Raw genomic sequence first — 25,688 nt, forward strand, 5'->3', positions numbered from 1 at the left:
TAGATGGAGTACCTAAATTAAAGAGATTAGTCGAATCATTAATTAAAAAGGAAGATGATAGTGGGTGCATGTGTTTGATATGGAGCAAAACATTTTGTTTTAAATTTTTTCATATTTCCTTGATTTTCACTAAAAAATAAGTTCTTAAACATTAGAAAAATAACTTCCCTCGTGAAATAGAAAAATTAGATAAGTAATACTGCACGTTAGTTGTCTTCTCCCCCATCGTTACCCACCCTGGCCCGTCCCTCCAAAACACCCCCACTACCCTACCCCACCCACCCCCTTACCCACTTCCATTTCATGTATTTGTCTCATATAAAAGAATCAGGCAAGCACATTGACATTGAAGTGCTTCAAAGCTACTTTTGAACAAAGAGGTGACGAATCTACCAATTCTTGCCCTTTTGTTAGAAACAAATGGAGAAGGACAATGTTCTTTTATTTATTAATCCACTGTTCACTTTTATTGTTTGCATATTGTGCTGCCAAATCCATCCAAAATCAAAAAGAAAACAAGGGAGATGTGCAGGCATATATCAATGACCTTGCATTCTAAAAGGGTACTAAATAATTAGGAAGTGATAATAATTAAAATATATCAAAACCATGGGCAATAATAAATATTTTGTCAAAGTTTCTTTGCTAGCTTCGTAGCAAGGAGAAAATATTTACTGGCTGGTGGAGTGTCTTGAGTTCCAGTACTTCTCAATTTCCTCTGCAGTTCTACCTGGAATTCTTCCAGCAATTAATGACCACCTATAATCACCATTATGATTATTAATTAATTTATGTCTGATTAACACAAAACCCAAGACTTTAAAATTTCGAAATTCACATTAAAAAAATACTTGTAGTACGTACATTAGTGGTACCGTACTCTTTCCTCGTTTCAAATTACGTATCTTAGTTTAACTCGATCCGGAATTTAAATCTTGTGATGTAAATATAGAAAGTAATACTATTATGTTTGAAAAAAAAACGGAATAGAAAAGTAAGACAAATAAATTGAAATACAATGGTAAATACAGGAAGATTACGAAGATCAATTACCTCTCACCAACCAAGTTGAACATTTTAGTAACGAGGATTTCCTCGTCTTCTGAAAATTCAAGCTTCGAGGTTTCTTCGTTGTTGGCCTCAAATGCTAAAAACACATCATTGGAAAGAATAACATGAGATTATTAATTTTTCTGTTTTTCTTTTTCTTTAAAAACCACCAAAGGGGTGGTTGAATTTTATCAGTAGAAGGGAAAAAAGAAAGCATATGTTAAGAGGATTGTTGAAAAGAGAATTAAGTAAAAGAATGAACAAGTATGTGCTCTTTCTAATAGTTTGAGCTTTAGATAAGATGGTCACACACGTTAATATGATATCAGAACAAGACAGAGGTTCCGAGTTCGAATTTTATCACCACCTATTATGAAAAATGAACTTTAATGGGTTTAACTAATGAAAAAAGTGAATGAAGCCCTTGAGGGGGTGAGCAGCGGCGGACCCAAGATTTTAAGATGGCGGGGGCACTATTATCTTAATATAAATGCCAATAAAAAAATTTAATGAAGACTGAGGGATAATGCTGTGTCGGATCGGTCATTAATAGCGTAGCAGTGGCGAAAATACAAGTATATAGGTCAAATATGTGTAATAAATAAAATTTAATACAGTGAAGCAAATTAAAGAGATAGCTCAAATGGCTAAACAAGGCTGTAAATACGCAAATGATGATGTAGTTCAATCTGGTGAGCTCATTTAACGCTTATTGTTTTCCTAAAAATAGGCTCAAAAAAATAATTAAAAGTGACATTTGGGTTAGATCAGGATTGACATGTAAAGGAAGCAACAGTTGCAATCAACGTGCCCCAAAGACACTTTCGTTTGTTAGAGTGCACAATTAAATATATACTAATTTCTCAAGGTATATAAACATATATATACATAATTTTTTCCGAAAGATCAACCTTCCACATGGATCCGCCTCTGGGGGTGAGCGTGTTGAAGAGATAACTAAATAAATGAATGAATAAAATATGCTCTATCTAATAGTTTAAGATTTCAGAGAGGTCATAACTCACACACTTTATTAACAAAGATATGCATATCCTTGAAAAATATTTATATTAGGAGTATCATGCGGAGTTAAAATGTACTGCAGAATAGTTACTTCCGAAATTTAACCAGCAACGTTATACTCGGGCGATAAGATTCATATTCGTTTTTGGGTCCCACTAAGATTCATATTCTGGATACAGCAGGATCACTAATTAAAGTAATATCAAAATCAAAGATCTAAACAAAAGAACATTAAATATCTTAAGTGAAACTTTTAGTTGTGCCACTACCTGCGTCCCACTTTTTGTCTAAGAGGTTACGAGTGAGAATCAAATCACATATTTTCAATGTGATTTTGAGGATGGATTCTTCAATTTTTTAAAATAAAATAAAATTACAGATTTGAAAATACTTAAAAAGTACGATAAGTTAATATAATTAAAAATTAAAATGTTTAAAAAGAGGTCAAGAAAATTGTAGTAACACTAAAGTACCAAACACTCATATTTATAGTGTCACATATAATAGTAGAAAGGGAGTATTTAAGATGAGATCAATTTAGAAGCAATTATTTATTAGTTTTAAATAAAGCAGATAGAATTTCATCGGTCTAATTTAGACCCTTGACATGGATATTGACTATATCGGACAAACGTATCAACATAAAGTATAAGGAATACGAAAAGTTACCGGCTGATGAGTCCTTAAAGGATTTATCTGATGTGCTTGAACAGTCCAAATCAGCCATTAGAGATGGAAGTATTAAATATTTAAAGACAGTATCAATGAAGAGCTAAAGAAGAATAGTTAGAAGCAAAGTATATATGGAGGAAAAACACTGGATGAAGCCAGTGTTTATAATTAAGAGATAGACAAAAGAATATCATCTCAAGGACAAAGGGCCTCGTGGCTATGATTTTGGGAAGCGAACGACAGACTGGGTGTTGAGAAAAGATCCAAAATAAGAAGAATGGTAGTTGACAAAAAGGTTCATGTGGTCCAATGGCGGGGGTAGTTGGGAAGTTTTTTTTTTCACCAATACAACCTTTTAGGAGTAGGTATTATCTAGTTTCTCTATCAATTCACACCATCCTGTTATTCATGGCAAAAATTAGGGAAAAGGTTCAAATTTTTGAGATTTTTAAAAAAAAATTCTTTTAGGGAAAAGGTTAGATTTGTCCTTGCAATTATAAAAAAAAGGGACTAAATTGCAAAATTTTATTTATACCCTTCAAGTGCTTTTTTGCAAAAAAAAAAAAAAAAAAAAAAAAAAAAAAAACCGACATACTCGGCCGGTTGGTAATTTGGTTGGTTCTCTTAAATGAGTCGATTGAAAATTTGACCAGTAAACCGATCGAATCGGCTGGTTTTTTTAGTTTCCCGAAATTTGGTACTAAAATAATCGACCAAAATCGGTCGGCTTTTTAAAAATTATATTGGGATTAAACCGATCGGACTGACCGATATTTCGATCGGTCCAAACGTCAGTCAGTTTCTAAATTGATTTTAGGCGTGCTTTTAGTATATCTTCGATCCTACGTGAAATCAAATCAATTAAGTGAACATAAAAATTCAGAAAGATTCTACCCGTTGAAACTTTGTTTTCCCTAATTTCGAAATACAACAATAGACTTGCCATTATAGTACAGGAAAATTGACTAACGATTAACTATTAAGACTAATCCCATCATTAACGCATAATTTAGGGACAAATTGGATGATTTTGCACAGTTTTAGGCCAAATTTGGACCAATTGGAATGAATCAAAGTTTTAAGAATCTAACGTGGAGCTCTGTCGAGGCAATGTAGGGTTGGCGCTATAGATTTTTTTGGACCGTCATAACACCTGAAAACTCAAAAAAATAAAGGGAGAAACAGTCGTTATTAAAAATAAAATCTGAAAAAGTCTAAATATGCCCTTGTACTATGCAAAATTGAATAGATTTTCCCTCTGTTAATACTTCAGTTTACACATGCTCTTATCGTCGAATACTTAGTCCCAGTATGTTATTATTTTAAATTGTTCTCCACTTAACCTAATTAATAAATTAATTAGTTATTTAGCACAAGATCTTGATCCATATCCATTCTAAGAGACCTAGACTTATCTAATCTGAGACCTAGACTTATCCGGCCCCATATGAAGGGCATATTTGGCCCATTAAAAAGTGTGTTTTGGTCTTTTATTTTTGCATATTAATTTATACGATATTATTTTAATTAAAAAAATTGCTTCAATTAAAATCTACTAAGATAGAAACTACTTTAACTTTAGAGTTTGAGTGGTTAAATTCAAACATTTTGTCTCGTAGCAAAGAAATGGAGAATGTGGAAATTACACACTGCATGCCTATATGCAGGTCCCACGAAGATATATTTCAACTTCTTCGGTATTTTGTCTTATTAATTACTCCTTCTGTTTAAAAAAGAAAGATAAACAAAAAGAAAGAGAGAGAGTTGAAAGTGTAATGACCAAATCTTCTAATTTTCAGTCTTAATTTGTGATTATTGATGGGACTCTTAGTATGGAAAATAGAACATGTATGAACGATTATGAGAAACAAAATTTGTCGTGGCTTTCGCCGAAGCACAGTAATTATGTAGTATTAATAATTGGGGAAAGAACATCGCTGATCCTAAAAAACAAAACAATTATCTGTCTTACTCCCTTACTTTCATGCCCTCAAATTATTTATTCGAAATGCCCCCAAACTTATAATACCAATATGATATATATAAATATACTGAGATGGTATCATGTTCAGTTATTCAAAAGACACAAGTTTTTCTCAAAAAAATCTCTATGATATCATCATCTTGTATACAAATATTGTGATGGTTTATTGCTTCAATCCTTTAATGAGACAAGTCCTAAATCTCTCCGTAATATATATATATATATATATATATATATATATATATATATATATATGTAGAAATCTGCTTTATTTCGGTCTCTTAGTCCTCTATGATACAATCATGGTATATAAATATATTGCGATGGTATCATAGATGAAGGGTTTGGGGTGAGGGGTACTCGGGTAAGTATTTTCGACCGGTTGGATCTGAAGCGAAATTAGTTTAGAGAGAGCATGGGGCGAATAAATATTTTGCATTTTAGGGGTATTTTGTGTGGTTTTCCCTTAATAATTTTGCAGAACTTATTGCATGCAAAACCAAAAATGGCTAGCTGGTCTCATTCCGAAAAACTAAAACTAACAGTGCAAAACCAAATTAAAAAATCTAATACACATCCGTAATTATCGATTTGAAAAATGGCTATTTTGGCTATTTCCTCCAAAATTGTTACCCGGAAAATTTGCACAATTGTCCTTATTGGGGGGTGGTCTTTAATTTTTGCTCCTCAAATTAGTGGTCTCTAATTTTTACCCTTCGCTAAAACCTCTTGGTTTCTGGTTAGAACCCCCGTTCAGTAAAAAATTAAAAAAAAAAAATTCGCAAGGTAGAGTTTGGATTCGCAAGGCAGAGTTTGGATTCGCAAGGCAGAGTTTTGCTATTAGTAGAGTTCGCAATCAAACTCTACTTAAGGAAGTGTTTTGCCTTCATGCATAAGTCAAACTCTACATTAAGGCAGAGTTTTGCCTTCGGGCATAAGGTGAAACTCTACCTTAAGGTAGAGGTTTGCATTAAGACAATTTTTTTTTTTTTGCCTCAGTTGGAATTTTGCAAAATTCTGCCTTAAGGCCTGACTTTGCTACAAAACTTTGCCTTGCGATTTTTTTATTTTAATTGAGTTGAAATTCGAACCCCAAACCTCATGGTATTAGGCGAAGCATACGAATTAAAGCCCACCAATTTGAGGGCCAAAATTAAAGACCAGTGCATTTGAAGACAATCCGTACCAAAAAAATGGTCTTATTTCTACTTGAAAAATATCTAAGAGCCTGTTTGGATGAGTTTAAAAAAAAAAAAAGTTGGGGTAGCCCAAACATTTTTTTTTGGCTTATAAAAAATTTGCGGAGGCTTATAAATTTGCTTTAGATAAACTTAGCCAAACGGGCCCAATTATTTTGGGGCACATTTTAAGCACAAAATGGCTCTTTAAGTTATGACCAGGTGAACAATCGAAAAAGTTAGAAAACGAACATATGCAACTTATAAGCCAATTCAAACGGGCTCTAAATACACTGGACTTGTAGAAGTCAGGCCCAAAATTTTAGTTGCTCAGAGTTGAGCCCAAAACTTTGAATTAGCTCCTTATAAGGAGAGTCATTTGCACTTTTGGCCCTATTTTGTGTTGGTCTTCAATTTTTCCGCTCATAATAAATAACTTTTCTACGGGGCATAAATTTATATTTTTACATTATAATATTCAAGAAGTTATGCCCCGTACCCTTAAAAAAATTATGTCCCAAGACATAAATTTGATTTTGAAGAGCCAAATATTAAGGACCAGCTCATTTGAAGTAAAGAACCATTTGAACGACAAACAGTACAATTTCTTCAATTTTCTGAAAACGACCAATCGAATACTGTACTATTTTATATTGGATTTATGTGAAATTAGTCATGTTAATATAGTAAAGGGTGATTGCAACGTTTTGATGTCGTTTAATAACTTCAATGAAATATAACTTGTGGTTAGAATATGGAGCTTGTGGGTCAGAAGTTGGTTGTAAGTCGTAACAAATCGGCAGAAGTTCGAATGGATGAGTATAGACTTGCCTTGTCCTGATGGATCACCTAGACTGGCACATAAATTTCACCAACACGTTGCCTTAAAATTAATCTAAATCAACTCTAAATTTGATATCCAACCCCCTAATACCAATCCCAACTATTCTCAACAGTAAACCTTCAAAAATCAGTATATCCACTTTGTCTTCTTCGACAATCATCCTCAAGAAAACTCAATAATGATGTTGATCTTCAAGTTTCTTCATCAAAAATGATCTAAATCAACCACAAATAAATAACAGGTTTTCAATTTTCTATCTCACGTATGAAAAAGATACAGTGGAAGGGTGGAAGAAAAAATTAAGAAATCTTTACTCGAAAGATAACTTGTTTATTTAAATGGAACAGAACTTAAATTGTGACACGAAACTATCCTATGCGTGCAAATCACCTGTAAATGAATGATAAATGGTTTACACCCCAATCATTCATGCGTGCATTTTGAATTTAACTAACGGTATTGCACCAATAAATTTGGACCATATTTCATCCACAAATTCTTTAAAATCACTTTTATAAAATTAGAGAAAGTAGTAATGAATCTGAGATAATTAATTCGGAGAAAGAAAAAAAAAATGAAAAACTAAGAGCAGATGGATCAAAGTATGCATATTTAGGCACGATGAACAATTACAGAAACTCTTGCATGTTCGTACACATGCATCAAGTAAATTTAGAACTGAATATATTATTGTATCATCTGATCCAAATTATGTATGAGACACTAATACTCAGAAAAATAACGATTATCTTAACTTAACCTTTCTAGGGAAACACACAAAAACACACACACACACAATTTCTTTCAAAGGAATTCATTCCATTAGTTTAATTAATTATTAAAAGATTATCTCTAAGCAAATCAGAGCTAGGATGTCTTGATCAGTACATTCTGTTTAGAATGATTAAATACAAGCTGGAGCCTTATTGATTAAATTAAACCTTTAGAAAAATTAATTTGTTAAAATCTAATCCATGGATGAAGAATCAGTTATAGAGAGAGAATTTGTGAGAAATGGATCTTCTCATTTTCTGTAGAAAGAAGAATGAATACAAACGATTATCTAATGAGATACTTATACAGCTGTAACTAATTTATAACCACCTAGTCTAATACTTCTAACTAACCTACTTTCCCAACAAACCAATTATTACACTAATTCAATAACTACTTTTAGGTGTACAACATAATTAACACACTGTACAATATCCTAAGTCTAACATAATTTTTAGATTCCTGCTACATCTCGTCCCTTCATGTTTTCTCTAGTAACATGCTAAAGTCAACCATTCTTAACATTTATTTTTTGCATTATCCTTGGGCAATCAAAACAGTACATTGCTCCTATTAGCAACTCTCTCCGTAATGATGCATATTAATTACTCCTATAAAAAAAAGTCCAAGAATATTCAATTTATCGAAATGAATTGTTAGATTCGCTAATTTATTGACATCAAATTTAAAAAAAAGAATCAAATTTTTGTTAGTGATTATTTATGATAAAAATGAATTTAATATATATGAAATTTCCTTTGTCTTATTTAAACCCTTAAAAAAAAAAACTACGTTACATACTCTTTTCTAAGAGATGCTGGATTGGAATGGAATTTTCGGTGATGGTCTAGCTATTTTCTTTGGGTTCACTGCTAATTTTTTTTTATTTTCCCACTGAATTTTTCACTGAAAAATATTCAGTGACTATTTCTCATTGAATGTCGGTGGGAAAAACCTAAATAGTAGTGCTTTCACAAAGAAAAATTATGAAGTTCCCAGCGTTTCAGTAGGAACCTGTTTCCCATGTGTTTTCCCAGTGAGCTGATTTGGTGGGAATGAGGTGGGAAATCATGTTTCATAACACAAATTTCTCAGTGAATGTCGGTCGAAAAAGCCTCTATTTCTAGTAGTGGTTGTGATAAGAATCGGGGTTAGTTGAACAAAAACAAGAAAATAATGCGTGAGCGAAAATACAAAGATTAAAGACGGAATCTAAAGATATGCGAAATTCGAGAATAAAATCCTCAAATTTCAAGATTAAGTGATAAGAACCCTAATTGATTTTAGTATTCAAAATTGGCGGATTAAAGCTAATTACAATACTAATAGAGTCAATTCAAGAACTTATATCAAAAGGTGACCTAGACCCTATTTTGAATAAATTAGAACAATAATTAGTACAAGACTAATTACCTTCTTTAATTTATGAATAAGAGCCAAAGAAACAATAATTAGTACAAGACTAATTACCTTCTTTAATTTATGAATAAGAGCCAAAGATATCAAGTATGGATTAATCTTACCTCTTTAAGTAATCATCCTTATAAGGTTGCAAGATAAATCCGAAAAACTCTTACTAATAATAATATTTGACTAATAAAAAATAACAAAATTCAACCCTATAGGGAAATCCTATCCCAAATTGTATGGGATTCGAATCTACTTTTATGGGAATAAATAAATACTAAAACCTAACTAGGAAACTTTTAAACTAGAAAAGCATGTAAATAATTGTCAAACTTATTCCCTAATAAAATAAGGAAAAGTTGCCAAAACTTTTAACCAAAACATATGCACCTTGAAAGTCACTTGCACGTGACTTTTTTTCCACCCAATTTGGGTGAGAGTTTAAGTTCTCTTTTGGGCAGAATTTTCAGCTCCATGCGGGCATCAATCTTTCTCTTTTTGGGCTTGGACTTGGATTCTAAAATATGTGTAGAACTTAGCCCATATTTTCCCACAGTTTTTGGACTCGTTTTTGGGTTTTTCTTCCACGATAAGTATCTTTTTGATTTCCAATTGAAGCCCGTCAATTTTAATGGAGGTATGCCACCGTGAATGCTATTAGGTTGCTTGTTCAATGCTTTTTGTAGATTGAAATGAATTTTCTGCTATTGTATCTCGTCATTGTATCAGTTGATGCCAGAGTAGTTCTTGATATGATTCTCCTGCCGCAGACTGCTTCGAAGGTTATGTTTTATTTTTCAACCTCCCACCCAGAAAAAGAAAGAAAGATGAAAATTGGTAATATTAAGGTCATAATACCTCTGGTCGTATTATCGTCTCTTAAGATATTTGCACGCCCCTTAAAAAGACATTCAATAGCTTTAGTCATACGACCATTTGTTTAAACTGCCGTTTTATCTCTCCGGTCGTTGAATATCTCACTTAATTAACACTCAACTGATTAGAGCTAGGGATGTACATGGACCGGATTGGTTCGGATTTTTTAAAGACCAAACCAAACCAATTGCATCGGGTTTTTAAATCTATAAACCAAACCAAACCAACAAAAGTCGGGTTTTCTAAGTTTTTTCAGGTTGCTCGGGTTTTTTCGGTTTTTTTCCGGTAAAGTCTTCATACTAACATATAACTTGTACTTCAAATATTTTTTTAGTTTTCGTAAGATACGACTATCTAATTAAGATATTTTTTAAGAAAATAACAAAAAATGTGAGATGAGAGATGACATTGTACCAAAATATTCAGCAAAAAAAAGTAATGAAATTGCATAAAATAAAATTATCATAATCGAAAAGTACTAAGTCATGCTATAATACGTACGTCTAATTATAAGGCATCTAGAAAATGATCATAATCTAAAAGTACTAAGTCATGCTAAAATAAGTACGGCTAATAAGTATTAATTACATGACTAAATATTAAAGAAAAAAATAAAATTAAGTTATGTATTTTCACTTTCTAAACCAATACAAAACTAAAGAATAAATATCCAACATTATTGTCATTCCTAGTGTTAGAATTGAATTTCTTTTGTTAGCATTACAATTGATTTGATTTTTCTGAGAGTTTTTTTGAGTTACTAATATCTATGGGCTATAAAACTTATTGTACCATTCAAAATTCTAATTCCAAGTGAAATAATGTGTTAAAAGACAAAAAACTATGAAAAAGTTTAAGAAATATTTATTTAAATGTAATGTCGGGTTGGTTTGATTCGGTTTGACTTTTTTTTAGTTAAAACCAAACCAAACCAATAGTGGTCGGGTTTTTCTTTTTAAAAAAACATCAAGTCAAACCAAACCAATAGTGGTCGGGTTTTTTCTCGGTTTGATTCGGATTATCGGTTTGGTGCGGTTTGTCGGTTTCCTTTGTACACCCCTAATTAGAGCATTAAAGCATTAAGGGTAGATTTGAAGAAAGATTAACGACTTCTTGTTTTTCTAATATGTTAAATATTGACAAACAAATTCAATATTTCAAAACGACTAATATTTGGGATCGGAGGGAATAGTTTCCAAGTAGCAAGTGTTGGCATGTTATTGGAGGTCAACCCTCTGACTTGATTTATATCACTTAATAGATCATCACTGCCAAATTCTTCAAGCCAGCTCTGGCATGTAAAATGCAAATTAAAGAGTTCAATATCTGACTATATATACTCAATTTGTTTCACATACCTTGTGCATTGGAAACACACAAAAAAACAATCAACTTTTTCTTGTTTTCTTTCCTACTTTTAACAAATACAAAATGGCTTTGCCAAGGCATTTTGTAGTGCTAATTCTTCAATTGATTCTTGTCCCTCTTGCATTTAACTTTTCTAATGCACAGGGTTTGAAACATGGCTTCTACAGAAAGACATGTCCTAAAGTTGAGGCAATTGTGAGAAAGACAACTGCTGAATACATTTCTAAGGCACCAACTCTAACTTCTCCTTTGCTTAGGATGCACTTCCATGATTGCTTTGTTAGGGTAATATTTTTATTTAATTTCTATTTTTCTGCATGTAGCTTCTAGCCTTCTAATATTCATCTTATATGATGAATGACTATTATTTAATCATGTAAAAAATGAATTTTGCTTATTATTAAGATTTAAGTTATAGTAACATTGTTAAAATATACTATCGGTGTAATTTAACCTATTATAGCAGGTCGGTTACCATTTTATCAAGATAACAATCAGAGTGTACAAGTTACGAGTTTCATGCGATTGAAATCCCGTTAGTTTTGGCTCATATATATATATTGCTTATGTTTCAAAAAAGAATCACTAAAAAGTATAAATAATAGATTTTGAATGCAGTAAATCAAATGAGCATTTGGTAGAATTTCGATTTCAAACCCATAAAGCTTAAATTCTAGATCCGGCTATGTCATTAGTTAAGGATTATCATATAGATTTTCCTATAATTAATTATCGTATAAGTGATCAAATTATATAAATATATTTTTATGCCATCAGCTGATAGAACTTAAACTCTTATCATTATTAATTGTTGTTGTTTTTGATGTTACACAATGTTTTTATAGGGATGTGATGGTTCTGTACTGCTAAACTCAACCAAAAATAATCAAGCAGAGAGAGATGCGCTACCAAACCAATCTCTCAGAGGATTCCAAGTGATTAATGGTGTTAAATTTGCACTAGAAGATAATTGTCCTGGTGTGGTCTCTTGTGCAGATATCCTAGCCTTAGTAGCTAGGGATGTTGTTTCTATGGTAAGATCCCGTGATATTATTGTTAGATTTACTGAAAGAAAATTACAAATAATAAGGTTGTGTAGGAATCATAAGTAGTCTTTCATTTTTAATCAGAGGTCTCAACTTTGGCTTCTGAAAAATAGAATCATCTTTGATAGGGAGTACTTTACCTTCAAATTAAGTAGGACTTTGCGATATGCGGAATTGGATTAGTTTGTCTAAAACTGGATAACGGACAGCGATTGGGAATCAATATTAGAAATCGACCTTATAAATTACTCCCTTCAACCCATTTTATATGATATATTTTCCTTTTTAGTTTATTCCAAAAAGAATGATAACTTTCTTGTTTTGAAAATTACGCTCTTTTTGGAAACTACTTGATCAGTATCCCTATTTTACGTTTAATGTCATGACTTGTTAGGATCATAATCATCATTTACTTAAACTGAAAATATATGTAGAACTGATCACAGTGCTAATTTAAGAGGATACTTTTGATACTTCGCATGTATTTATTTTACATGTGAAAAATCTTCTGTAATTTAATTAAATACCATCAGATGAAGTATGTTGTATCTCACTAGAGTTGAATTGTATTTTGTATATAATTTAATTTTACAGATTAAAGGACCATATTGGAAAGTACCCTTGGGAAGAAGAGATGGGAGAGTGTCAAGCATTGATGAAGCCTTGAACCTTTTACCACCTCCTTTTGCAAACATCTCTTCCCTTAAACAACAGTTTGCCTCTCTTGGTTTGAATGCAAAAGACCTTGTGGTTCTATCAGGTAACTCAATTTGGTTTTTAATACTAGGATTTAATTTCATACATTGATATTAATATATTTCAACACTTTACAGTAAGTTACCTGCTTTATTTTCCAGGTTAATTTATTAATTATGAATATATATCTATAGTTTATCTTTTAAGTGATCAATAACTTGATATTATAAAAGTTATTTATACTGTCAGTATAAAGAAGTTGCACTCTTTTTAGTCTCATTATTAAACTAGACTTGGTGAGATTCATTAGCTAAATGCTACTACTTAATGAAAAAAGGTTAATGAAAAAAGGATTTAAGTTATATGTATCCAGTGATAGAGGTGGAATATTTATCAAGGGGTTCAACACTGCTATATACACATAAAAAAATTGATCTTGTATATAAACAATGTGATTTTCCAACATAAGGTGTATTCGGATGAACATCCTTCTAACCACTCTATAGCTCCGCCTTGTATACATTGACATCATCTAGAATTTTTAGACTATCAATATAGTTTAATTTAAGATGTGGTGGGTGATCCATTATTATTTTCATTAGGTTACTAAAAAATGCTTATACTATAGATATTTTATAATAATCACTCTACAGATAACTTGATTGTGTAAATTTTTTTTATTTTTATTTTTTTACTGCCAGGTGGACATACCATTGGAACTTCTCATTGTTCCGCCTTCACAAACAGAATGTACAATTTCACTGGCAAAGGTGACACTGATCCAACAATGGACCCAAATTACATAGCCCGTTTGAAACTCAGATGTAGCCCAACTGATGTGACAACACTTGTAGAAATGGATCCCGGAAGTTTTAGGACATTTGATGAAAAATATTACACCCTTGTGGCCAAAAGAAGAGGGCTTTTCCAATCTGATGCTGCACTTCTTGATGACATTGAGACTAAAGCTTATGTTAAACGTCAAGCACTTACACATGGCTCTACATTTTTTAAAGATTTTGGTAAATCCATGATAAAAATGGGCAAGATTGGAGTCTTAACTGGAAATGCTGGTGAAATCAGAAAACGTTGTGATTTTGTTAATTAATTAGTCAGCAGGATAGTTTTTCTGTTTTTTTGTACTGTTGTATCTTGTGTAATAATCAACTTCATCATCTGCAAACTCGTCTTGTCAAACTTTCTTCAATATCTCAACTACTAATGATCAAGATCAAATAGGATATAATTATCATACTCAATTTCACCAGCCACAACACCAACACGAGGTAAATACAAGAAAAGGGTTCTTTTTCTTTGATTCCCGTGTTGGATCGCGATTTCTTTTAATAATTAAACCACTCGGTTAGATACTATGTGGACTTTTAATAATCGAATTGACTGTCGACACCTAGTTGTGCGTCAGTAAGAAGGTAGTCGATGGCTTTCGAAGCAATTTCTATTTTTAGTTAGCGTTGTTTTATTAACTGCAGCTAGCGCGCTTGATCACTAGTAAGATAGAAAACGCCTTTCTCACTTGTTTAGTAAAGACCAATTTTCTTATAATAGCTCAAAAAGGAAAAGTACAATTAATTAAGGAGGTCCGGACATTACATAAGTGGAGGAGTGCTTGATCGCGATTCTTTTTCTATTTTTTTTTCTTTTGAAGGTCATATTATTTTTCTTACCATTACTCGGATCATGTTCTTTTATATGCAAATTAAGTGGGTTTTTTTCTTGCCTTTAATTGTTCTTTGTGGATCATTATAGGTTGATAATTTTGCTTCGGGAAGTGGATCACATGATCATGTAGAGAAGAAAAACAAGGGCCTCAAATTAACCTTGTGGAAAAAAGGAGTGAAGAAAATGAAGAATTCAGATGGTGCAAGCATGGAAGTGGCAAATACTACTAATCATACGAATATCAAATTGAAATTGGAAGATCAAAAACAGCATATGGAAACTGATTACAGCGGCAACAGCTCTTCCAACAATATCCCAATTAGGGTTTGTTCTGATTGCAACACTACTAAGACCCCTCTTTGGAGAAGTGGTCCTAAAGGCCCTAGGGTAATTAATATTTTCTTATTTAAGCAATAATTACACAAGTCAGATGAAGCATTCCTAGCTTTTCAATTTTCTATTCTTGAGTTTAGCTTATATACACTGACCAATTGCGGAGCTAGCAGTTCTAACACAAGAGGAATAAAAAAACACCAATTTTAATTAAATGCGTGAGATTTAAATTATGACCTAATTAAAATAATTTTCGAACCATCTTTGTCACTATTACTAAGAGTCTTCCTTGTGTTAAGTACATACAGTAAATTGCTTTTAGCCTAATTATACAGTATAATTTACCGATGAAGGCGACTCAATTGACGAATCCATTCACTGAATGTAGCTTCGCCCCTATAACTGACAATTTACGTCAAAAAATAACCCGGTTAAAACATGTGATTTGTTGTATTTTAATCGGTTAAAATCTATATTGCTCGAACTCTCCAAGAATGTTGTCGCACATGTGTCAAATCATCTAAAAGTTGCATTAGTTTTGGAGGATCCGGCCCGTACACGTCAGCAATTTTGAAGAGTCCGATCGAACAACATAGATACGTTAAAACATGTGATATGCTACAAGTTTTGAATTACCAAATAAGATTACTATAGTCAGTTACCTATTGTGCAGGTCATTTTAAACCACATGGTATAGACAAAAGAGTATACACTATTAGTACACAAAAATTAGACTCACTTAATATGTACTTTGGGAAAAATCTAACTTTTTTTGTTGGTACAGTCGCTGTGTAACGAATGTGGAATTCGACAAAGGAAAGCAAGACGAGCAATGGCAGCAGCGGCAGCAGCAGCAAATGGGACAAATATCACAAGTACTGAAACATCAACAACAACTACAATGAAGATAAAGGTACAACAACAGAAACAAAAGATAACAAAGTGAATACCAATCATGTTGTACCCTTCAAGAAAAGGTGCAAATTCTTAACTAATAGTAATACTACTACTACTCCTCCGGCTCCTGCTCCTGCTCCTCGTGTTGAATCATCATCATCATCTTATAATAACAACAATGCGCAACAAAAGAAGCTTTGTTTCGAGGATTTCTTCGTGAATTTGAGCAATAATTTGGCAATCCATCGCGTTTTCCCACAGGATGAGAAGGAAGCTGCAATCTTGCTAATGGCATTATCTAGTGGCCTTGTTCATGGTTGAGCACGCTCTTAATTAATTAAATTAATTAGAGTGCCATTATAAAATTTTCTTGAGTTTCATCATAAGTTAAGATTATTAGATGGAGCAGCAACAAATTAGTAGTGTGAAATTGAGCTAGATTAATACTAGTGAGAGTGAGAGGCTGTTATAAGTCAAGCTACAAGAATTTTAATAAGTACTTTAGCTAGGAGTAATAAGTTTGATGTGTGTGGTGAAGATCTTTGTAAGCTCACAAATGAGAGTTTTTGAACAAGGTGACAACAAGAACATTATACTGGTCACTTGTTCATCTATTGCCTTGTGATAATTTTGAAGTTTATTGAACAATATTCTCCCCAAAAATGTTTTAAAGTTTAAGTTGTTAGAGAGATACATTTTTACTAAGTTGTACTCTTTCCCTCTTATTTTTTGTGATAGTGTTTGCCTTAGCAAGGAATTTAAGGGGGAAAAAAAAAGGGAAAATAACATTTTTGCATTTCATTCTGATTTTGGTCATTGTGATACCTGATTTAACATATCTGACTGGTAATTAACAAATGTGTATTTTTGATTTCTTTATGTAGGAAATATGTGATATCTAGACTATTTTTAGAATTATATTATCCTCAAATATTGAGTAAAAATTCTATCTTTATATTAAACATGGGTAATTAAGTGATATAACATATGATAATATGGTAATTTTGTGAAGAGTCGCAAGCAAAAGGATTAAACGTGCATCGCTTCGATTAATTGAAGTGTACTTAGCCAGATATGACACAAATCAAAATTATAATTTACAATAACCAAAGGACCAAAAATGCTATTATAAGACCTCCGAAAATTCCTGATCTGAAACAAGCCATAAACATTTGAATATTGGAGTATATTTTTATGACGTCCCCTTAATTACGTGCGACCCAAATTTTTCTAGGGCCAAGCATATTGAAATTGTCCCTAAACGAAAAGTGCATCATATAAACTGTGACAAATGGAGTATATTTTTTTTATTATGTCCCCTTAATTACGTGTGGCCCGGATTTTTCTGGGGCCAAGCATATTGAAATTATTTTTCATAATGAGTGGAGTGAGATTTAAACCCGGAATCTCTATACCATATTGTAGAGTAATATAGTTTCTTATTTGAGTGAAAAAATCAGTCAGTACAATGAACAACTCGACAAAAATATGTGGATGTTTAGGTTGGGTGTATGATGCTAAGAAAGTATTAAGTTTTGGGACCAGGTTCACAAAAGAAAACAAATTATGCTTTTAACAAAAAAATAAAGTGACACTTACATTGAGCACAGCTGGCATGAATAGCTCATATCCATTAATTATCATTTTGATGTTTCATTATAAACAGTAGCTTTTGATGTTTGCAGAAGTCGTATTGCAGTATAAAGTTAGTACGTACTTATGTATGAAAACTAAGAGAAAACGAAATTAAAAGAGAAAGAAAAGTAGTATTCCGTCAGTTTTTTTTTTTTCGGGGGAATTAAAAACTTTTATATATTAATTACCCGTGTGAGAAATACAAACTCAGGGGAGAGACACGAGCTCAAATCCCCTCTCAATGTTTAACAACTCAACAAAATAAACAACACCACCTATGTAACCTTACTACCTAACTACTTCCTACAATGAGCGTACAAAGTTAAACAACTGTCTATTATTCTGAACTCTAGTGCATAGATCAGTCTTCAAGGAGTGTAATAATTTTCCAGCTGGTCAAGTCTGGCCCTGAAAGACACGTGCATTCCTCTCAATCCAAATAGCATATATAGCTGCAGCAAAACTGGCTTTGAGTAGTTTATGTCTAGCTTGTTTCCCTCTGGATTGCTTTGCTTCCCATTTCCACTCTAAATCCCAGCTAAGCATACTTCTGTACCATTTCATTCAGTCCAACAGTCCCTTCCAAAGATTCTTGGACTAGGGACAGTCAAAATAGAGATATTCAACAGTTTCCTTAGCATTTTGACATAGAACACATTCACTATTCACATTTATTCCCCATCTAATCAATCTGTCCTTTGTCCTGAGCTTATGATGCAGGCTTATCCACATAATAAATACCTGTTTTGGGCATGCAACATTGTGACAGACTAAATTCTTCCATGGTAAATCCTCCACTTCGCCTCTAAGACTTTTATACGCACAAGCCATTTAGAATTTTCCTCCTTTGATGAGTTGATTGTTTGTGCCCATGGTAGTCCAGTCTTTTCGAGCCTTTAAGATCTTTCAGGCCATCCATGAACATTGTTGAGGAATATCCATCAAGTGCATATTCTGGTACTTGATGTAATATGTATGAACCCAAGTAATCCATAACTTCTCCTTGTTTTGACTCAAAGCCCAGAACAACTTGCATATTGCTGCTTGATTCCACACCCTAAGGTTTAGGACATTCAACCCTCCAGCACTTCTAGGTAAGGATACAATATCCCAAGCTACAAGTGCTCGTTTAGAGTCATAGAGATATCAACTTCCCCTGTCCATAAGTAGGTTCTACAGATAGCTTCAATAAGTTTCATCACCTTTTGGGGAAGTAGAAATAATTGTGCCCAATAAGCATGTACTCTAAACAGGACAGCTCTAATAAGTTGGAGTCTTCCTGCATATGTCAATCCTTTTGCCATCCAAGATTGGATTCTTGCTGTTATCTTTTTCACCAAAGGCTTACATTGCGCCACTGTAAGTCTTGTAGTAGATAAGGGCACCCCAATGTACTTGAATGGTAGTTCTCCAACTTCATAGCCAAGTGCTTGCAAAATCTGCTCCTTAGTAGTAGCATCAACCCCTCCAAAATAAACTTGACTCTTACTCAGATTTTCCTCCCAGATGCCTCAGAGTATTTCTCAAATCTGTTCTTCAGTAGCTATACAGATTTGAGGTCACCCCTAGTGAACATGAGTAAGTCATCCGCAAAGCATAAGTGTGTAATGTTCAACTTTTGGCATCTAGGATGGTAATTATACTCAGGTTCTTTATTCAAAGTGTTCAAACATCGGTTGAGGTATTCCATGATCAGAACAAATATATATGGGGACATTGGGTCCCCCTGCCTCAACCCTCTTTTGGCCTGCATTGTTTCAGAAGGTTCCCATTGATCATGAATGTGTAGCTCACTGTTGAAATGCCAAGCATAATCCAGTCCACCATTTGCCATGGAAAACCTAGCTCTTGTAGGATCTGTTTGATGAAGTGTCATTCAACTGAGTCATATGCCTTCTGAAGATCCACCTTAATCATGCATCTAGGAGACAACTGCTTTCTAGTGTATCCCTTGACTAATTCATGACTGAGGATTATATTGTCAATTAATCTTCCTGTGTAAGCCGTAGCGCGCTAGCGCGCGTACTCATCCTCTATGGGCGAGACTCCATCCAAATCTGCCACCCCTTGGGCGAGGCCTTATATGAACACCCCACCACCGAATGATTCACTTTCAAGTTCTCGCCTCCGACCCGGAGAACACGGAGTTCAAGCGAAGCCCCGACCCGCCTAAATGGAATTCATATCTCCTTGTCCGGTCGAGAAGGGAGGGGAACCTGGACTCCCTCTTCTATTACATTTACATTACATTATGGAGAAGTCCATTCTCGTCATGATCGATCCACGTCCTAGCGTAGTGCCCGGCTTGCTTAGCAACCAAAGCTAGCTTACTAAGGTAGTTGACTTTTTCATTTTGAAAAAAGAAGGCAAAGGTATTTTTCCTTGATTGCACGAGCTAGCCAGCAAGCCAGCAAACCCCCCCTACTCACCTCAACATCTATAAAAAATGCTCTTTTAAGGCTGATTGACTAGGTTCCACCATATCATTCAGCACACCTTTGATTCTGCCAGATATAACCTTTGAAATGATCTTGTAAAACCGTCAGTTTTAATTTAGGAAACATTTGAAAAGACGCGAAATTAACAAAAATGATTTAAAAAAAAAATTGGTTGAAGACATTTCATAACATTCGGGTGGTTACAAACTTTTGAAATTGTATAATTGTATATGCAGTGGTCATTGTGATATTTGATTTAACATATTTGATCGTCTATTAACAAATGTGTAATTTTGGTTCCTTTATGTAAGAAATATGTTAGATTTAGACTATTTTTAGAACTATATTATCCTCAACTATTGAGTAAAAATGCTATCTTTATATTAAACATGGGTAATTAAGTGATTATGATAATTCGGTAATTTTGTGACGAGTCTCAAGCAAAAGGATTAAATGTGCATCGCTTCAATTAATTGAATGTTCAATATACTTAGCCAGATATGACAAAAATCAAAATTATAATTTACTAATAATTGGAGGACCAAAAATGCTATTACAAGACTTTCAAAAATTCCTGATATGAAACAAGCCATAAACATTTGGATATTGGAGTTCGTTTTTATGATGTCCCCTTAATTAACGTACGACCCAGATTTTTCTAGGGCCAAGCATATTGAAATTCTAAATGAAAAGTGCATCACATATACTGTGGCAGATGGGGTATATTCTTGTAATGTCCCCTTAATTACATGCAGCCTGGATTTTTCTGGGGCCAAGCATACTGATTTTTTTTTGTTTTATTATGAGTGGAGTGAGATTTGAACCCAGAATTTCTATATACAGTCAAACCTCTTTATAACAACATCATTGGGTCCGAAATTTTTAGGCTGTCATAGAGAATTACTATTATACACCTATAACAACATTAACATTTAAATAATTTTTCGCTGTTATGGGCAAAAAAAGATGCATAAAATCTAATATTTCATTTTTAATTGCTAAATTCTAAGCTAAATCACACTTTGTACAACGAAGAAATTTTTTTCATGATGAAAATATATATATTCATGTGATATTTTTTGTCATAAATAGTGTATTAAAGTATCAAATATTTGGTCAAAATATCTACACTTATTATTGGTAATCATATATATTCTACTTTTATAAAGATGGTAATTATTATATTACCAAAAAAAAGAAGATAGTTGTTATAGGGGGGGGGGGGGTAATTTTACAAAGAGCTACTGATATGAAGTTGGTTGTTGTGAAATGCTGTTATAGAGAAGTAAAATATAACATAAAAAATCAGTTTCAAAAAAATATTGTTGTTATAGAGAGGTGCTGTTACGTACGGATGCCTATTATAGAGAGATTTGACTGTATCTACTCCGATACCATGTTGTAGAGTAATATAGTTTCTTGTTTGAGTTAAAAGATCAACTTGACAAAAATATGTGGATGTTTAGGTTGGGTGTAGAATGCAAATAGAGTATTAGGTTTTGGGACCAGTTTCACAAAAGAAAACAAACTATGCTTTAAACAAAAAAATAAAGTGACAATTACACTGTGCATGGCTGCCATGAATAGCTCATACCCATGAATTATCATTCTGATGTTTCATTATAAACAATAGCTTTTGGTGTTTGTAGAAGTCATATTGCAGTAGAAAGTTAGTACGTACTTATGTATGAAAAATAAGAAAAAACGAAATTAAAAGAGAAAGAAAAGTAGTGTTCCGTCAGTTTTAATATATATGGCAACCTTTAAAAAGACTCGAAATTTTTTTAAACAGAAAGAGACAATTTTTAAAAAGATTTAGGTTGAAGACATTTCATAACATTCGTGTGGTTGCCGACTTTTGAAACTTCTATAATTAAACATTTTATAATAATTGAGTGGTTATAAAATATTCTTATAAAAGATAAAATGGAAAATTTAAGTTACATTACTTTAAATTTTAAAAATTGCTATTTATTTTTAATGGACTAAAATGAAATATTGCCACATAATCTGAACTGAGTATAGTCTAATTTATTTTTAATTTTCCACTCTCAACTGATCACCCTCCTCCCACAGTCATCCCCTACGACCCACAAAGAAGTTTAAACGTTATGTGACACAAATTGTGTAGTAATTTCATATTATGTTGAGTGTTGAAATTTTTTTCTTTTCCGTCATAACTGTAGACGTGATGATACAAATGTCGACCGAAGTTAAACTTGTATATTTTTTTTCAGATTATGTTGAAAGTTTTACCTTGTCGGACATAACTTGTTGGATGTTATGATAAATATGGCGAAGCTAAACATTAAATAGGCCGGTCGAAATTTAGCTTATGCCACGCCAAAATTACTGAAGGGCAAAATTAAAGACGGTAATTTGAGGGGCAAAAATTAAAGACCACCCTGAAACTGGGACATTTGTGCGAATAACCCATTTACGTATGAAAAATTAGATAAGGTCATTTGCACTCTTGTCCCTATTTTGTGCTGATCCTTGATTTTTACCCTTCAAATGGGTTGGTCTTGAATTTTTGCTTTCAAAATCGAACTTATGCTTAGAGGGGCGTAAGTTACGCATCAAAATTTTCACAAGTTATGTCCGTATCTTTAAAGGCATTGTGCCCTTCTAGACATAAGTTTCGATTTTGAAGGAAAAATATTAAGGACCAACCAATTTGAAGGGAAAAAAATAAAAGACCACCATGAAATAGAGACAAATGTGCAAATGACCCCAAAAATTAAAGACCAGTCCATTTGAAGGGCAAACCATGCTGAAGAAAAAAGTCCAAAAAGAAACAAATATTATGCCATTTGAATGCTTTTTTTGCGCGGATCGTCCTTTAATATTCGCTGGTCTTTAATTTTACCTCTCAAATCGCTGGTCTTTAATTTATTTATTTTTGTGCGGATTGGCCTTCAAAGGCATTGGTCTTTAATTTTTGCCCCTCAAATTGGTGGTCTTTAATTTTTGTCCCTCAAATTGGTGGTCTTTAATTTTTGTCCTTCGCCTAATACCCCGAGGTTCTGGGTTCGAACCTCAGCTCAGTAAAAAAAAAAAAAAAGGAATTTCGCAAGGTAGATTTTTGCATCAGCTGCCTGAGGCCTAACTTTGGCCCGAATAGGCCTAACTTTGCTACGAAATTCTGCCTTGCGATTTTTTTTTTGACTGAGTCGGGGTTCGAATCCCAAACCTCATGGTATTAAGGGGAGGACAAAAATTAAAGACCACCAATTTGAGGGACAAAAATTAAAGACCAGTGCCTTTCCCTTTAATTTTTACTCTACTTCTCATTTGATGTAAATTTGTGAGCCAAAGTATCCTTATTTGTTGGTCTACGAAATTAGAGATTTTGGGTTCGAACCCTAGCAGAATTAAAAAAAAAAAAAATTGCAAGGTAAGGTTTCATTGAAACTATGCCTAGTTGAAAAAAGTTACAGAGAACTATGCCTTGTCTGATATAATTCTCTAGAAATAAATTAATCGGCATAAGTGTCTAGAAACTGTGCCTATTCGAGAAAAGTTACATAGAAACTATGTCTTGTCCGGAATAGAAACTATGCCTCGTGCCTCACAGAGAAACTATGCCTTGTCCCTCACTTAGAAACTATGCCTTGCGGCGTAGTTCTGTAGGATAACTTAATTTCTACAGAACTATGCCGGACAATACATAGTTTCTATGTAACTTTATCCGAATAAGCATAGTTTCTATGAAATCTTACCTCGTGAAATTAAGTCATAAATCCGAATTTCTTTTTTATTTTCTTGATGTCAGAGATATTTTTTTATCACAGTTCCTGATACAAGAACAGATACGCGAAAACGAGAAATTAAAAAGATAAACAAAAGGAAAAGAAAAGATAGATAATTTGACACAACTTAAGATTCAATTTAGCAACCAAAGTTATATAAAACTAAGACCTCTAAATTATCATCAAAAGAAACATCAAATTCTTAAGTTGACCTCAAGGGAATCGGATTCCCAAGCAACCAACCTCTCAACAACACAAGAATCAACAAGAGCCTACCAAAGGCCTCTCAAAAGTTTCTCTCTCTAGAGATAACCCTAAAACACTCAAATATTTATCAATTCATCAAAAGCCCCTAATGAAATAAAAGACTAGCTATTTATACTAATAAAATAAAGAAGACACTACTTTATTACATAAATGTCATTAATGAGGCAAGGGCCTTGTTTGGCTAGCCTTGTGGGGATGAAAGTCTTGGAATTAGGAAAGTGGCCTCTTTTGCAAATATAGCCTTCCTTTACTCGTTTGGCCACTTTAATGCTCTTTCATCTCCAATCCGTCCTCTCATGCTATCACCCACACTTTGACTCCACAGGACGGTCCTTAAAATGTCCTTGAGGCAACTCGGCTTGCATCATTCTCCCCTTCTTGAAAAGGATTCGTCCTCGAATCTATACCTTGCAAAACCATAAAGGAGACAAACAAAAACCAAGTCCTCAAAGGATGAGGGTTAGTGTTAGGGTGGACCAACCTACCACCATGCCAAGTAAGCACAAATTTGTGATATAGCCAAGTATCAACCACTTTTATGAAGAACAAGCTCTCACATAGAGCACTAACCAATTGGCTATCCCAAAGGTCAAGAAATGAGGATATTCTAAAAGAGCCAATGGTTTCAAGATACCAAGTTGACAAGGTCACATTGGTTCTAGGAAACATGAAGTGCAAATGATCCTCTAATTCCAAACCAAACCAATCACCCAAATTAAAAACCTCACCGGGGTCAAAAGGGAAAGATACCCACATGTCACGGTCAAGGCAACAACTAAGTACCCCAATACGACCCCGCCCCACATAAGATGCACTCTCAAAAAGATCATGAATGTCATCATATGCAAAAAGATAATAAAGAAAGGTGCCACGCAAAACAACCTCATCTATGGTGTCCTCAAATGTATCCTCACTATTAGGTTCAAGAACTAAATCTAGCATGCCACTACAATTTTGAACACATAAAGAAGAAGTAACAATTTCTAAACAAGTATCACCTTCCTTTTCAAAACACTCGCCCCTAAATGTATCATCATTCCCTAAGGGAAGATCTCTATTATGGGGAAGAGCGTCATCACTCCATAGTGGATTTTCAAATGCCATGTAGCACCAAAAGTGACTACACTTTCAACATTACAATACATTCCACTAGGCACTTCACTTCCATTAGTCGTGTTATCATCAAATAAGACATTATCTTTAATGAAAGAGTAATCCATAAGTAATGAGGAATCAAAACATGCAATTACATTCTCACAAAGATAAATGTCATCTTTCAAAGCATTTTCACTTTCATGACTATCCTCATAACACACGACACCTTCAACATCTTGAGTCTCATCAAATGTCAACAAAATAAGTTCATGAGGCTCATCTCCATAGGTATCAAATAATGGTGGTGTGTCATATAAACATTCTCTATTACTATCAACTCGGCTAACTTCATCACTAAATTGAAGTTCATAGAAAAAATCACAACAATTCTCAATTAGTGGTCCATCAATACAAGCAAGTTGACCAATACAATCATCCACACTAGTTGGACACAAATCGATCTTACTAAAAGAGTCAATTCGGTCATTGCTAAGATTAACTAGTGGGTGCACTAACAAATCAGGTGACAATGTATCAACATGCATTTCAAGAGGATCAACGCTAGGTGGTCACAAATTGAACTCACAAGAAGAGTCAAGAAGGTCATCAATAGGATCAACTAGCGTTGGATCGCCCATATCAACTACAATGTCACTTGGCACCAAAGCAAGCC

General features: G+C 33.4%; 3 protein-coding genes across 3 annotated transcripts; 2 read left to right on the plus strand and 1 right to left on the minus strand.

Moving 5' to 3' along the window:
• Nucleotides 1–421: 421 nt before the first annotated feature.
• On the minus strand, nt 422–2,979 carry LOC132031118 (transcription factor CPC-like). The gene is made up of 3 exons (XM_059420985.1): nt 2,743–2,979; nt 1,054–1,147; nt 422–759 (listed from the first exon to the last, which is right to left on the minus strand). The coding sequence occupies exons 1-3, from the start codon at nt 2,798–2,800 to the stop codon at nt 672–674; spliced, it is 240 nt and encodes a 79-aa protein (XP_059276968.1). The 5' UTR covers nt 2,801–2,979; the 3' UTR covers nt 422–671.
• An 8,202-nt stretch (nt 2,980–11,181) lies between these two features.
• Nucleotides 11,182–14,080, plus strand: LOC132031119 (peroxidase 27-like). Its single transcript, XM_059420987.1, has 4 exons — nt 11,182–11,461; nt 12,022–12,210; nt 12,817–12,982; nt 13,620–14,080. The coding sequence occupies exons 1-4, from the start codon at nt 11,240–11,242 to the stop codon at nt 14,024–14,026; spliced, it is 984 nt and encodes a 327-aa protein (XP_059276970.1). The 5' UTR covers nt 11,182–11,239; the 3' UTR covers nt 14,027–14,080.
• A 1-nt stretch (nt 14,081) lies between these two features.
• On the plus strand, nt 14,082–16,419 carry LOC132031973 (GATA transcription factor 21-like; the record flags this gene model as incomplete). The annotated part of the gene is given in 4 exon segments (XM_059421813.1): nt 14,082–14,204; nt 14,686–14,985; nt 15,716–15,872; nt 15,875–16,419. Coding segments are annotated over 4 exon segments (855 nt in total), but the record flags the coding sequence as incomplete, so codon positions are not given.
• Nucleotides 16,420–25,688: the final 9,269 nt, after the last annotated feature.

The sequence above is a fragment of the Lycium ferocissimum genome, chromosome 9 (assembly GCF_029784015.1).
Source record: "Lycium ferocissimum isolate CSIRO_LF1 chromosome 9, AGI_CSIRO_Lferr_CH_V1, whole genome shotgun sequence".
Lineage (NCBI taxonomy): Eukaryota > Viridiplantae > Streptophyta > Magnoliopsida > Solanales > Solanaceae > Lycium > Lycium ferocissimum.

Bases quoted from the DNA above. Each gene is read 5' to 3' on its own strand.
- LOC132031119 (XM_059420987.1), top strand. From the start codon at position 11,240: ATGGCTTTGCCAAGGCATTTTGTAGTGCTAATTCTTCAATTGATTCTT. The intron at 11,462-12,021 runs GTAATATTTTTA...ATGTTTTTATAG, and splicing joins TCCATGATTGCTTTGTTAGG to GGATGTGATGGTTCTGTACT. The intron at 12,211-12,816 runs GTAAGATCCCGT...TTAATTTTACAG, and splicing joins CTAGGGATGTTGTTTCTATG to ATTAAAGGACCATATTGGAA.
- LOC132031118 (XM_059420985.1), bottom strand. From the start codon at position 2,800: ATGGCTGATTTGGACTGTTCAAGCACATCAGATAAATCCTTTAAGGAC. The intron at 1,148-2,742 runs GTAACTTTTCGT...ATGTGTTTTTAG, and splicing joins CTTTAAGGACTCATCAGCCG to CATTTGAGGCCAACAACGAA. The intron at 760-1,053 runs GTAATTGATCTT...TGGTGATTATAG, and splicing joins TTCAACTTGGTTGGTGAGAG to GTGGTCATTAATTGCTGGAA.